Source organism: Canis lupus, chromosome 10 (assembly GCF_011100685.1).
Source record: "Canis lupus familiaris isolate Mischka breed German Shepherd chromosome 10, alternate assembly UU_Cfam_GSD_1.0, whole genome shotgun sequence".
NCBI lineage: Eukaryota > Metazoa > Chordata > Mammalia > Carnivora > Canidae > Canis > Canis lupus.
Window position 1 is genome coordinate 24,481,191 of NC_049231.1, and position 13,941 is coordinate 24,495,131.

At 49.0% G+C, this 13,941-nt stretch overlaps 2 protein-coding genes and 1 long non-coding RNA gene across 17 annotated transcripts in view; 1 reads left to right on the forward strand and 2 right to left on the reverse strand.

Moving 5' to 3' along the window:
* The window catches only part of SREBF2 (sterol regulatory element binding transcription factor 2), an 80,659-nt gene extending 71,895 nt beyond the window's left edge, over nt 1–8,764 (reverse strand). The window contains exons 1-6 of one of the 4 annotated variants that reach the window (XM_038550387.1): nt 8,606–8,763; nt 6,729–6,847; nt 5,754–5,875; nt 5,454–5,538; nt 3,142–3,323; nt 2,777–2,848 (exon numbers count right to left, since the gene is read on the reverse strand). In XM_038550387.1, the coding sequence (XP_038406315.1) occupies nt 2,777–2,848; nt 3,142–3,323; nt 5,454–5,538; nt 5,754–5,875; nt 6,729–6,831 (564 nt within the window). In that variant the 5' untranslated portion in view covers nt 6,832–6,847; nt 8,606–8,763. Of the gene's footprint in view, nt 1–2,776; nt 2,849–3,141; nt 3,396–5,453; nt 5,539–5,753; nt 5,876–6,728; nt 6,848–8,605 lie in introns of all 4 variants that reach the window. The other 3 variants (XM_038550386.1, XM_038550390.1, XM_038550388.1) reach the window with 3 other exon arrangements.
* Nucleotides 8,765–8,817: 53 nt separating this feature from the next.
* On the forward strand, nt 8,818–13,109 carry LOC119873621. Its single transcript, XR_005365547.1, has 2 exons — nt 8,818–9,013; nt 9,556–13,109. It is a non-coding gene; the product is annotated as an uncharacterized LOC119873621 (long non-coding RNA).
* Nucleotides 9,737–13,941, reverse strand: part of MEI1 (meiotic double-stranded break formation protein 1) — a 73,132-nt gene continuing 68,927 nt past the window's right edge. For 6 of the 12 annotated variants that reach the window (XM_038550398.1, XM_038550399.1, XM_038550394.1 and 3 more), the window contains 5 exons: nt 12,989–13,070; nt 12,436–12,590; nt 10,982–11,113; nt 10,686–10,795; nt 9,737–9,914 (listed from right to left, as the gene is read on the reverse strand). In XM_038550398.1, coding sequence (XP_038406326.1) covers nt 9,869–9,914; nt 10,686–10,795; nt 10,982–11,113; nt 12,436–12,590; nt 12,989–13,070 — 525 coding nt within the window. In that variant the 3' untranslated portion in view covers nt 9,737–9,868. The other 6 variants (XM_038550400.1, XM_038550393.1, XM_038550396.1 and 3 more) reach the window with 5 other exon arrangements.

Consider the following 13,941-nt stretch of genomic DNA (forward strand, 5'->3'; position numbering starts at 1 on the left):
CTCTTGTCTATTGGCAGCAGCAGCCCCAGTGACAATGCTGGAAGACTGACTGCAACAAGGCCAGTCAGATAATGATCAGAATTAGAAGCCACCAGCCTTGCCTAGATAATATTCCTAATATCATGCACATCATATTTCTACTGACTGTCATTATGCTAATGGCCTGCCACTCAGAAGACTATGGATGGGCAGATCAAAGACAACCATTCCTCTTTGAGGCCACAAACTATGAAAACAAATAGTGGTTGATAATTTAATAATCCAGATCACTTGTTTAGATGCCTGTCATAAGGCCCATTCCCTGATGAGACCAACCAGAATCAAAACACTGATCAAGACTATAATGCCCAGTTAACTAGCATTGCCACCTAAATGCATCATTGTACTAGACTGGCGACATACCTTCCACCAGGGACAGGAGCAAAGCAGAGGACTCTGTATTTCTGACTTGACCACCTAGAGTCCCTGGTTGGAATGGTATGACCTGAGATCGTTAGGATAATAACCACTTGGTTGGGTATGCTCCCTCTAGTACCCCTACAGTGGCCCATGTGGCCCATGATGGATCAGGCCCATGCAGAGAAGCATGGCCTGATCTCCCCAGGAAAATATGTGTCTTTGAATGTTTTGTAAAAATGCTCTTGTCCCATTCATATCTGACCCTTCTGGAGGAAAGAAAGTCCAGGTGAGAGTAGGGGACAATTAGAGAAAAAGTGGAATTGTGGGTACTGGGATGTGGCACACTGATTCTGTAGCAATAATCTTAGCATCTGGGGAAGGAACAATTAATCCTCTTGGTCTCTTAGATCTAGCCCTGCCATTTGGCAAATAATTCTAGAGTCTGCCCAAGCCAAGTGGCAGCTGCAGCTGACAATCTGATCAGCTGTTGGGTATGTTACTCTCAACCTTGTGATAGGAAAACTCTTATGGATATGGTCAGTAGTGAACTATTTTAATGTGCCCAATGCCATCAAAAGCAGTTCCCAAAATGACCCTGTGCAGACATAGATGGCAGTACAACCTGTTTTAATCTGATAGATAAAAATCCATCTGCTTCTCCTGATGCCTGAGTGCCCTTCCATTATGCCAAGTAGGGCAACTGAGGCTGCAACTCCATAGTGATATTGCCCTCAGGGCTCAGGTCAATAATATAACGATGATTCAAATCAAGTAGTAGTATGTGGGAAGCAGTGGGCCATGAAATGTCTCTTTACTGGGGTGCCTGGTGGCTCAGTTGATTAAGCATCAGACTCTTGATTTCGGCTCAGGTCATGATCTCTCAAACCCAGGGGTATGAAATGGAGCCCTGAGCCCCAATGTCAGGCTCCATGCTGGGCATGGAGCCGGCTTAAGATTCTCTTGCTCTCTCTCCTCCTCTGCCCTCCCACCCTGTCCACTAACACATGAATGTGCATACTCTCTCTCTAAATAGAAAAAAAAAAAAAAAGAAATGTCCTTTTGCTGGGGATAAGGGCTGCTTTGGGTCCATTTATTGCTCCCTGTAACTACTGACAATGACATCAAGGATGTGTGGACGGTAACGAGTAACTGACTGGCCTTAGAGCACATTCTGGTTGTCTAACTTAAGACCTACTGGCCCACCCACGACTTATCACAGCTAGCTGAATCTGCAACACTAGAGGGTTGAGCTCAACACTGCAGGCTGGCTTCATTCTGTTGCTCAGAGTCCTATTATGGAAGCTTTAATCTAATGGCAGTATGAAACAAACTGAACATATTTGGTCCTAGCCTCTACCTATCAGATCAATGAGACTGAATAGCACATTCATGTGGAAATTTAAGTTAAGCTAAGAGGGCTGGGGAGAGGGTGTGGGGAGGGATGGGGGACACTGTGGGGGAGGCAATCAACAAGAGCCCTGAATATCCCTCCATGTTCTCACTGGGTACACCAAGAAAGAAAAGCCCCGATCACTCTGTATCTGGGCCATTTGTCAGGAAAGCTTGCAGAAAACTGGGAAGGATGACATGACAACTGCCCCTCTAAGAGTAAGTTTGCTTCTATTCACTATAAAGGCTATAAATATTTCAAGCTTGGTATTTTTCAGATTCACACAAACCCACTGCATGCATAGCATCTGCACGGGTGACTTGGGGAACAAGGGGAACCCATATGACCAGGCCAACAGTCTGGATACTGTTTTTGCTATAATAAACTCTGATGTCTCTGACCTCTCAGCATCCATGGAACAGTAGCAGGCTAAAATCCTAGGTCCCTCGAAGACCCTGACACATCTCCCTACACCAGAGTTGAGAGCCTGTGATTTGACAAGTCCAGTCCTCCAGCCTTTCCTGCCCCTCTACCTGATTCCCTTCTCCCCTCTACTGTATGTGTCCCCATCTGTCATCCTACCCTGCAGCTTCAGCCCTCAGAGCCCACCTCTGGATGAAAGCATATGCAGGAATGTGAGACAGAAGCCTGGCTGAGTGCTCAGAAGCTCAAGGGCAGAGAAGCATGGCCTGATCTCCCCAGCATCCACTTGATGTTGGATGCCTATTATACATCGGGATGGGTGTGTTTGCAGCCTCTGACTGCCTCCCCTACAGCTGGGGTCCATATACCATGAAAAGACAGAGAGCCTGAAACGAAGACAGGGCTTACTCAAAGACACCAATGAGCAAGTGATGGAATATGGATTCAACCCCAAGTATGTCTGGCTCCAAGTTGAAAGCCCTCATGCTCCAGCCCCTATATGACCTGGCTTCCCATGACCTGGCAGAGGCAGACCACACATGGCCATAGGCCCCAAGAGCTTACCTCTGGGCGGTCTACTTTAAATGGGTTCTGGAAGTCAGAGTCTTTCTCACTGATCCCCAGCTCCTGGGCCATCTATGGATGAAGAAAAATTAGTCATCCTCTGCCTTCTCCTGACTCCTTACCCACAGCCACTCCCTCCATGGTGGGACCCAGGCCCAACGCTTAGGCAGATGTGAAAAAGGTGATGACCCCTAGGGACCCAGGTCACCACAGAACTCCCTGAGATAGCATCTCAAGGCGCCCTGAGGCTTATCACAGAAAGCACAACCAAGGGCTGACATTCAGGCCCAAATGAAGGCAGATTCAAGGTTCACAGTACACCACCAGGCAGAGGGCTCCTGAACCTCCTCTGCCCTAGTCCTTACCAGGCTAAGGATGGGCGAGTGGGGCCCCTGGTCAAACACGCCCGACTGGTTGCAGAAGCTGATGCCCCAGCGGATAAGGAGGTTCCAGTTGGAATTGTGGTCAAAGTAGTGGTGCACAATCCTCGGGAAGCGCAGCACCACATCACCGAAGAAGGCTGTGTTCTCCACTACTTGGGAGAAAGCTGGCAAGAGGATCCTGATGAGTGGCCTGGGCAGATGCCCTTCTGTTGCCCATCTGGCCAGCCCCAGCCACCCTACAGAGAGTAGAAGCCCACTAAGCCTACTAATCAGACAAGGGAACTGTGCCCACTATCCACAGGTGCTGACCACGTGTATAGTGTGTGCTAATGGCTGTAGGTCCACCAGATCAATGAATCCTCAAAGCCACCTTGAGGGAGATAAGGCTGCTGTTCCCATTTTACAGACAGAAAATGAGGCTCAGATGGCTGGTGAGTGGCAAATCTGGGCTGCAAACCCAGGTCTGACTCCAAAGGCCATGCTCTTCCCCCTGTATCTCATTTGTTGTGGGGACCAGAGAGACGGGTGCCATTCTGCACATGAAGACACATGCGTCACATGAGGCTTGGCTGGATCTTATTTCCCCAACTTGGCCTTTAAATATCCAGAGCCAGGCCCCACAGTTAACACAACTGTAGTATGTGTGAGGGGTCATGACTATTAGGACAACCAGGGAACACATTAGGGTTTTGGCGGTTTTTTAAATCGCTTTCCAGTTTTATTTTATTTTAAAGATTTTATTTATTTATTTGAGAGAGAAAGAGAGAGAGAGAGCACGTGGGCACGCAAGCAGGGCAGTGTCAGAGAGAAAGGAGAAGCAGACTTCCCACTGAGAAGGGAGCCCAATGTGGGGCTAGATTTCAGGACCTAGTATCATAACCTGAGCCAAAGGCAAATGCTTAACCAAACTGAGCCACCCAGGCACCTCCCAATTTTATTATGTTTTAACTACTTAAGTTCTTATATTAGGGGATCCCTGGGTGGCTAGGCGGTTCAGCACCTGCCTTTGGCCCAGGGCATGATCCTGGAGTCCCGGGATTGAGTTCCGTGAAGGGCTCCGGGCATGGAGCCTACTTCTCCCTCTGCCTGTGTCTCTGCCTCTCCCTCTCTATCATGAATAAATAAATAAAACCTTAAAAAAAAAAACAAACTTATATTAAAATAATTTTAGGCTTCCATCATATATTATAAAATTCCTTCACTTGGCTTCCCCTAATGTCTTCATCTAATATAACTATTGTACAACTATCCAAACAAAGAAATTAACATCGATATTAATTATTAGACCTTATCTGAATTTCACCAATTTTCCCATTAATGTCCTTCTTCTCATCAACAGATCAGTTCAGACTAAGTTAGTATGTCCATCATGGCAGCAGGTCCCCCCACAACCTAGGCTATAACTACATACCCAGCCCTGCTATAAGTCCCTGTTTGAGCCACCACTGCAGATAAAGCCCAGGCAGCCCTCACCAGCACTGGCCAGGCCACACAGAGAGATAAGTAGATGCCAGGTTGGGTCCAAGACAAGTGGAGTGGGAACCTCTGGGCTTCAGAACAATCTTGAACCTCAAAGAGCTCAGGAGTTAGCTTGGTTTACAGGTTTGCAAGAGCAAACTACTTGTCCTCTTTTATCTAGAAAATGGAGGCAATGGTGCCTTCCTCTGAGAGCAGAGATTTGAGGTGATGTTTGTAAAGTCCCCACCATTTGACATTTAAGTGCTATTTCCATCTTTTCCCAGACAGTATAATCTAACCAGTTTTATTGTTAGAATATAACCACTTAATGGGGGGGGGGGGGAATTACCACAGGAGAACAATTCTTGGAAGAGGAGATAAGAGGACACAGAACATTATCTTATCTGTTCTTCCCAGTGTCTCAAAAAGGATTTAAGGGAATTGGGGCTTTAAAACAGTAGTAAAGAGCACTCTTAACTGCCCACACTGGCCAGTCTCTTCAACAGAACTGCTTTTTCTCCTATAAATAGGAACAACCCTTGCCTTCTCTACAAGGGTCAGGATGGTAGAAAAGGCAAGAATCCCTGAGGTGGGGTCATGGGCAGAGGCTTCTCTGTTTCTCATGCCCCAAGCACAGTACAGGACAAAGGAATATACCCACATCAGGGGCCCAGAAAACTGGCTCTGAAGCCTAGAAATGCCTGGAGAAATATGGGACAAGGTGTTGTAAGAGGATACTTCCAGAGAAAAAAAGTGAGAAGAATAGGAGGGAAGAAGCAGCTGTAGAAGATTAAGGTAGTGGGGAGGAGGAAAGGGTAGGATTGGGAAGACCATACCATCCTTCAGTTTCTCGTCCTGGGGGAAGGGCCCATCTGGGAGCACATCTGCAGCAATGAGCACTGTCCGTGAGTCCTCCAGCACCTGAGGGAACCCCACCTAGGCTGAGCGGCTTTGCAGAACGCTTCACAGATGGCCCTATTTATTTAAACCCTATTTCAAATCTTGTGCATATAGTTCCCCCTCATTGAACACCATCCCCTTAGGGAACTCCTACCCATCATCAGTGCCCAGAACAAAGACTAGGCCTGCCATGAGCTACCCCGTGCCCACACGCACCTTAAAGAGCCCCTACGCACCTTAAAGAGCCCCTTGAGCATGACATCAAGAATCTTGTACTGCTGGTGAACATCGTTTAGCTGTGCCAGGTTTTTCAGTGCCAACAGCTGTTCTCGTCGTTTCACCTCAAACATCTTCTTGTCTGAATAGCATTAAGTTAAGGGGCTTACACCCATACTCCTGCCTGGATAATCCACTGGTCCCAGTCCAGAGGGCCCATTCCCAACCAGCAAGTATCTGCAAGGGCCATAGATGCCCATAGCTGAGACACTCCCCCTCCTCCCACCTCCAGGGAAGAAACAAACTGAGAGGCACAGATATCCTGCAATGTATCGTTTGTCCATTTCACACAAGATTCTATATCCAACACCCTGAACACATCCCTTAGGAACTGGCTCCTGTCCTCCCCTCCCATGGTCTTCCTGCCACCTTTTACAACCATTCACTATTCCCAGAACCTCCACTCCTCTGCTTATAATGTACACTTTGCCTGGAATGCCACCACCCCTTTCTCCATGAGTTTCTGTTCTTTTAAGACCCAGTTCCAAAGCCAAAGCACCGTGTATCTACATGCCTCTCCTTCCTGTCCATGGTTCATTAGTGCTGATTACAGAGTCCAGCGTAAGGCCTGTGAATTCCTCAAAGACAGGGACTGACTGGTCCTGACTCTTCTCTGTGTCCCCAAAGCCTGGCCAAAGTAGGGAGCCTAGTATACCAGGGCCTGAGTCTTACCCACAACATGCAAAACACATGCACAATCCTCAGAGCCCCTGTGGGGGTTGCCTTGCCTTCTCCATTTAACATATGCGGAACCTGAGGATCAGAAGAGAATTGACTTGATCAAAGTTTGGTTAGAGAACCTCACTTTTTCTCCCCTGTCCCCTTAGGCTGCGTCTGCTCCAACCCTGGAATCCAAGGGGTTGTGGGTACAGAAAGACTGTTTATAGATCTCCTTAGAAACAGCTCATTAACCCCCTTGCCATCCCAAAGGATACAGATTTCCAGACTAGGGTCCAGGGAGGTTTTCAGGGCGCCTGTGACTCCTGTCCCAGACAATAGCAGGATGAAGAAGAAGGCCAGGAACTGAAGAAGATCCATAGGTAAGATCCTAGAGCTAGGAAAGTAACCCAGAGAGAGGTGAGATCCAGAGCTTGGTTATATAAAACACAGAATGCAAGTGAATGGCAACTTCCTGACATAACATGGCCTCCAAATACCACAAATTCAGTTTTGGGAAGCCCTGGAGTACCAGTCTCGGCCCAGGGCCTGTGACCAACAGACACACAAACACTGTGGGATGGTAGAAAGGATGAAACAGGTAATATTGGTAATTTAGGGATGCTTAAGGCACAGGAGTCAGTGTCTAGAACTGTGGGCTGGAGCTCTGCCTCTGACTGTGGGCCCTCAGGCAAATTGCTCAGCCTCTGAGCCTCAGCTTTTCCACCTGTAAAACAGAGATAAGAAAGTCATCTCCTTGCTGTAGGGAGAAAGGACTGGGTGAGTATTAGCCTGGGGAAAGAGGGGCTGGTCATTATTTCCTTTCAACACATCCCATGCTGGATCCCAAGAAATTATCTGGTTAAGGAAGCCCAGGCAGTCAGGGGACATATGAAACTTGCAGTTTCCCTCCCTCTCTGACTTTTATCATCAGAACAAAAGAAATGAGGCACCTGCTTGGCTCACTCAGTGGAGCATGCAACTCTTGATCTTGAGGTTGTAAGTTCGAGCCCCACACTGGGTGTAGAGGTTATTTAAAAATAAAATCTTTAAGAAAAAAAGAACAGAAGAAGGGATGTAGGGCAGGAAAGGAGGCAGCACAGGCTTGGGTAAGAAGGCTGCCACTCATTCACTATGGAACCACGGGCACCACAACACCTGTTCCTACTGGAGCACCATTCCCTAATTATTTTCTGAGTACCACACTCATTTAGAGCTGGGAATACAGCAGTGTCTAATACAAACAAAATCACTGCATTCGTGGTACTTTTGTCTGTAGTAGGGGAAACAATCAATAAACTTGTAAAATAAGCAGAGAAGGATGAAGGAGTTGGTGGGATGCAATATGAAACCGTGGTCAGAGGAGGCCTCCCACTGAGATGAGAGCGGCACAATTTTACCAATGTGGAAACCAAGGCACAAAAAAAGTGAGGTGACTGCCCAAAGAACTCAGCTATCCGCAGGCTAAACCAAGATTCTAAATGTACACAGGCTACCTCAAAGCTGCCACTGTTCTATCAGGACACCTGCTCCAGGGGAAAGATGCTGTTATTGACAGAGCCTGCAGAGATCATTCAGAGAACCGCCTCGGAGCCATCCTACGAAGAGGAGACAACTGAAGCCTTAAAAATGGGAAGGAGTAGCCCAAGTGCACCCAGGACCACCTGCCTTCCACGTGAAGCTCTAAACTCAGGGAACCAGACCTGGGCTAGGGCAGAACTTGAAGCCTGGGGGTATTAGACAGCCGGTAATGACTGAAAGGGAAAAGAAGTTGGGAAGGAAAACCGAAAAAGCGGACTTCGTGGAGGCGGATTCTGCTTTTTCTAGTTACTCCCGCTCGCCCTGCCTCTCAATCCCGCCCCGTGCGCTCCCAGCGCTCCTCCTGGTTGGGTGCTGGGTACCTACTCCGAACCCATTCTGTGAGGGTGGATATGGCGACGGTGGGATCTGAGCCGGCCACGCGGGCTCGCGGACCCGGCTTGCTGCCCCGAGCCCTTTGGGTCTCCCCAGGGGAGAGAACGAGTCCTTCCAACAAGAAGTGTTCGGAGCCCCGAGTCTCATCCCCCTAACCCAGCAGCAGGTTCAGGGCCCCTGGTTCCTGCCTCCCCACCCCCCACCGGGAGCCCGCCCTCCCCCGACCCCTGCCCCCACCTACCTGGCCGGGCGCTGCGGGAAGGGGCGCGCGGGCAGGACTTCGGCGAGCAGCCCCGCTCCACGACCCGCGGGGCGAGTAGCAAAGGCGCGGGACCTCACACTAGGCGCCAGCGGTAGCGCAGGAACCTCCGAGCGCCGCTGCCGGCCAATGAGCGCGGGCCGCGACCGCCGCCCCGCTGACCTCACTTCCGGCCCCGCCCCCCGCGGGCCGAGCGCAGCGAAGGGGAGTCGTGTCCCGCCCACCCCGTGCCGGGCGCTCGGGCTGGCCGCCGCGTCTCCTTCAGGTTGGAGGAAGTGAAGTCTGCGTGGGGTCTGGGCCCGACTCAAAGGGCGCGTCAGCGGACTGGGGCCCTGACCGAAACTTTCCATCAGCTGACAGTGTTAAGCCGAAATTGACCGGATCGGTTCGGTGGGTCACGACTCGCTGTTGTTTTTCTAAGAACCCTGCAGTGCGAAGTTGGCGCCTCTGCTCCAGTCCCACCAGCTTCTAAACCCAGTCTCGGGGGCCTCCCTATCCGTTCATTAGGCCGGAGTTCAGTTTTGTGCAGGGTCGGTACAGCCAGACCCCAGGAGTAAGGGTGGGCTGCCCAGTTCCCGGCACCCAGAGGGGGTGGGGGTGGGGGACCGGGAGGCAGAGGCGCGGTGGGCTGAGCTGGGAGCAGGAAGCAGGCACAGGTGTGGAGAGCCGACAGTAAAAGAACCGCACACGTGGACATAGAAATACAAGTGCTGGGGAGAGCCCAGGGAAACACGAGGGGCCTGCTTCAGCCAGGGAACAGTGGGGGCTCGGCTAGCGAGGCAGATTTGCCCTGCTCAGCCTCCTTACCTGGGCATTGCACCTCTCTCCACCTTCACATGAGGTGAGGCAGCAGGTAGAGTGCCTCTAGGGCACTTGGATCGCACGGGTAGCAGTAGCAGGTAGCGAACACTTAGCCTTTCTCGCACTTCTAGCCCCGTGGATGGCCGGCCGGGTATTTTCTGAGTACAGCTGAGGCAACCGGCTGGTGCTTCTTACATGTTACCAGGACACATTCCTTTCTGAAGCAATCCACTATCTGACTGGCAGAGTTACCAGCTCCAGGGAGTCCAGAGAAGTTGAGACTGAAATGTTTTTACAGAGCCAACAGAGACATGCGAGTGTATCATTTTATTTCCTTATTCCATGTCAACAATGGAGTAAATGGCTACAATTGTCATCCATTTGCCCAATAATTCTGCTCTGATTTTCTCTTCTCTCTGTTTCTGGGCCTTCGAGTCATGAGGGTCAGTCTCTGATGTGGGACAGGGATACAGCCACTCCTCCCAGGTAACTGGCAGAACATGAGAGGAGAACAGCAGAAAGGTAGAGCCAACCATGGGAGAACCACACTTCCAGAGCCCAGAATTCTTCAGAATTGTGGGCTGGATTCTAACACTGGGACCTCAACACCTGGGTAGGTAGTTGCTATTTAACAGAACCGTTTCAGGCACAGGGGAAGGAGGAGGGACAAGGAGGTAGCCAGTGGGGGTGCGGAGGAAGCACGACCACACAACACCCACCAGCTCCACTGGTGTCTGGAGCACCACAACCACCCCAGAGGGCCTCTAGCCACTGCCCACAGCCCCAGTCTTTCTCGGGGACAGGTCAGTCATCAAGCGCGTGCATACATGCACCATTAGGCTGAGGGAAGCACCAGTATGAACTGGGTTTGGACTACTTTCTCTAAAACTCTTGGGGAAAGACTGGCTCCTTCCTGAGTTTGGTGATGTGGCTTTGGAGACAAACAGGGGTCACATCTTAATGCTATCACTGTGTGATTCTGGGCATGTCATTTAACCTCTCTGGTCTAAGTTACAGCTATGCTAACACCTCTACCTTCTGTGAGGATTAGACACAGTGCATGTAATGTGTCTGGTCCTTGGTGGGAATTTAAAACAGTAAGTCATTGTCCTTGCTATCACTATTAATTATCCTCATTAACACATATACTTTAAAGGACAAGGCTACAGAGAGTGTCACCCCTCTGAAGCATGATGCCACAGCCTCCCATAGCCTGGGTGACCTTGCCCAGACCAAGGCTCCCAGATGCAAGAAAGGATACAGCATGTCCAGGGGCGGCTGGGCGGAGGAGGTGCTGGGGGTAAGGCCCTCCAACGAGGTCTGCAAGGTCTGAGCCATGCTGTGATCAGCCAGGAGGCCCATGCTCTGGACCTGAGAGAAGGTGGCAGGGAATACAGGCCTCAGTGGCCACTCCATACAGACCCTCTCTACCCTCTACCCTCTGCATTCCTGGCTTCCCATTGGCCGCTGTGGCTAGAGCGCCCATTCTCCATAGTGAAGATGGTGGTGAGTGGATCTAGCCTTATGGTGGCTATACAGCATTCCCTTCCCACCCACCTGCAGGAAGAAGCTATGCAGAGCCTGAAGTGTGGTGTTCGACAGGGTGGAGAGGTCAGTCAAAGCTGCGCCTTGCAGAACATGATCCACCTCCTCGTGAGAGAGGACACTGCTGCTCTGGAACCGCACAAACTAGGCCAGGGAGAAAAGCCCCAAACACACAGAGATTTGGTATCTCCTTCATTCACTGACATTTCCTGTGCCTCTGCTGTGTTTGGCACTGGGCTGAGGGCATAGATCTGAAGCCCAGAGAACCCTGCCTTCAGGAGCTCAGGGTCAGTGGGCAGAGGTGGTGGGGTTGTATCATAGAAGAGTGGGGTAAATGAGGCAGACTGTGAAACCCTGAGAGTTGGTCCTGCTGACCCCTTCAGTACTCTTCCCCTCACTCCCTGGCCTGTCACCTCACACTCATGGCCAAAATAGAATACATGTGGTTACCCAAATATACCACCATGTGCTCGTGTCCCTGCTTTCACTTCCACTATCTGGAATATTTTTCTTCTTGGCCTATTAATCCTTCAAGTCTCAGCTAAAATGTTACCTTCCTGTTGAATGTTCTTTCATTTCATTAAAGAAATACAGGCATTAACTTAGTGCTTACTACATCCTTATTCACCTCTCCCTTCTGGCTCTGGCAGAAGCTATTACAGTTGACCTTTGAACAACACAGGAGTGAACTGCACAGGTCTGCTTATACACAGACCTGTATATTTATTTGGGGTAAATATAGTACAGTACTGTAAAAGTAGTTTCCCTTTATGATTTTAACATTTTTTCTAGCTTCCTTTATTGTAAGAATACAGTATTTAGTACATAGAACATGTGAAATACGTGTTTATGTTATCGGTAAGGCTTCCAGTCAACAGTGGGCTATTAGTAGTTAGTATGGGGAGGGGGAGTCAAAAGCTAACATGCAGATTTCCAACTGTGAGGGGGTCAGCACCCCTAACCCCCATAGTATTCAATGGTCAACTGTACTCTTCTCTGTGTTCCCATACCAAATACTGATTTATTCATTGATCCACTTCACTATCATTCACAGGCTCACTTTGTTGTTTATTCAATAGGCACTTACTGCATTCCAAGCACTTAGCATATCTTCTGTGCCACTAATACTGTCTTGTTTTAACTATTAGTTTCCTTATCTATATCCTTCTCTAGACTGAGGGACCCTTAAAAGCCAGAGCATTTGGCTCAGTGACCTCTTTGGTCCCTAACATAGGATCTAGATGTGGCAGCAGGCCCTGGCCAATGTTTCATGTGTGAATGAATTAGAGTATTTGGGTCTTTTGGGGTGAAAAGATGTGGGTGTTTACAGGAAATTCTCTGAGCAGGCCTCTTGTAAGGTAAAGGCCCACCCAGCCCCTCTACTTTCTACCCTTCTACCTGGACTCTTCAAAAACACCCAGCTAATGACATTCTTCACCCCACAGGACTATCCATTCTGTACTTACCAGGGTCATGAGCCTCAAGATTTCAGGTCTGAGGAAGGAACTCTCTCCAGCATCCAGGAGGGTAAACAGCAAAAACCGATTCCAGGGCTGGGAGACCACATGAAATGCTATAGGAAACATCAGTCGCCCTGGGTTGTTACTGCTTTTCCATAGGCCTTGGAACATTGATGAAGAGGAATTTCTTTTATTGGCTTAAAAAGGGGCTGCTCAGCTAGAGGCAGGGCATTGGACAAACTGGCCACTGGAAGTTTCTTTTTTCCCTGGGCTTCTATCCACCTATGCTGCATGGCTTAGGGAGACCACATATCCCACTATTGTGGGAAGGGTTCTGCAACTTTGGAGCTTTTGTGATTTTGGTTGGGCAGGTTACTTGACCTCTTTGGACCATAGTGTCCTCATCCATATAATGGGCATTGCAATGCCCTTGCATGTTGTGAAAAGAATTAAACAAAATGAATGTAAATCAAAAACCAGAGGTTGGGAGTCTGAGACAGAAAGGTGGCAGGGGCTGGCCAGCCCTATGGGAACATCAGAGAATGGGGAGGGCTTCTACCAATGTCTGGGCTCCGGGCATGCAGGTAGTCAAGCAAGGCTTCCAGGCAGCCAACACAGGCATAAGACAAAAGAGGGTCCTTCTGTAAAAAAAATAAACAAATAAAACCCATTCGTGTTAAGTTTTGCTACCAATGAGTTTTGATACCAACCAAGAAAAAATCATTTGGTTTTCAGAATAATTTGGATTTCAGAATTTCAGATTTGGGATTGTAACCCTGTAGATAATCAAGAAATGTTTGTTGCTTTCATCTCTAAACCACACATGGAGCATAGTGCTTATACTGACGATTTACCTACATTTATCTACATTCAAGAGACTGTTTCAGAAAAGGAGAGGCACCTGGGTGGCTCAGTTGCTTAAGCTGCTGCTGTTGGCTCAGGTCATGATCTCAGGGTTCTGGGATAGAGCCCCATGTCGAGCCCCACTTTGGGCTCCCTGATCAGCGAGGAGTCTGCTTCTCCCTCTCCCTCTGTACACGCCCCCACTCCTGCTCTCTTTCTCAAATAAATAAATAAAATCTTTAAAAAAAGAAAAGAGAGACTGTTTCACGGTTTCAGAAAAGTGGTTAAGCCCTGAGCCCCACTAAGAGATTCACAGATTACACTCTGTAAGAACCTCAGTTTATCTAAGCCAGTAGGTTTCAACCTTTTTTTTTTTTTAAGATTTTATTTATTTGACACAGAGAACACAAGCAGAGGAAGAGGAAGAAACAGGCTCCCCACTGAGCAGAGAGCCTGACACAGAGCTCCATCCCAGGACCTTGGGATCATGACCTGAGCTGAAGGCAAATGACAGACTGAGCCACCCAGGCACCCCTCTTTCAACCTTTTTTTCAAGCAGAACCTTACATCAAACAAAATTTTATGCTCTAATAAGGATACCAAAAGATCTCATTATCATCAGGCATTAGGGAAATCCAAATGAAAACTACCATGAGACACCACAAAAAC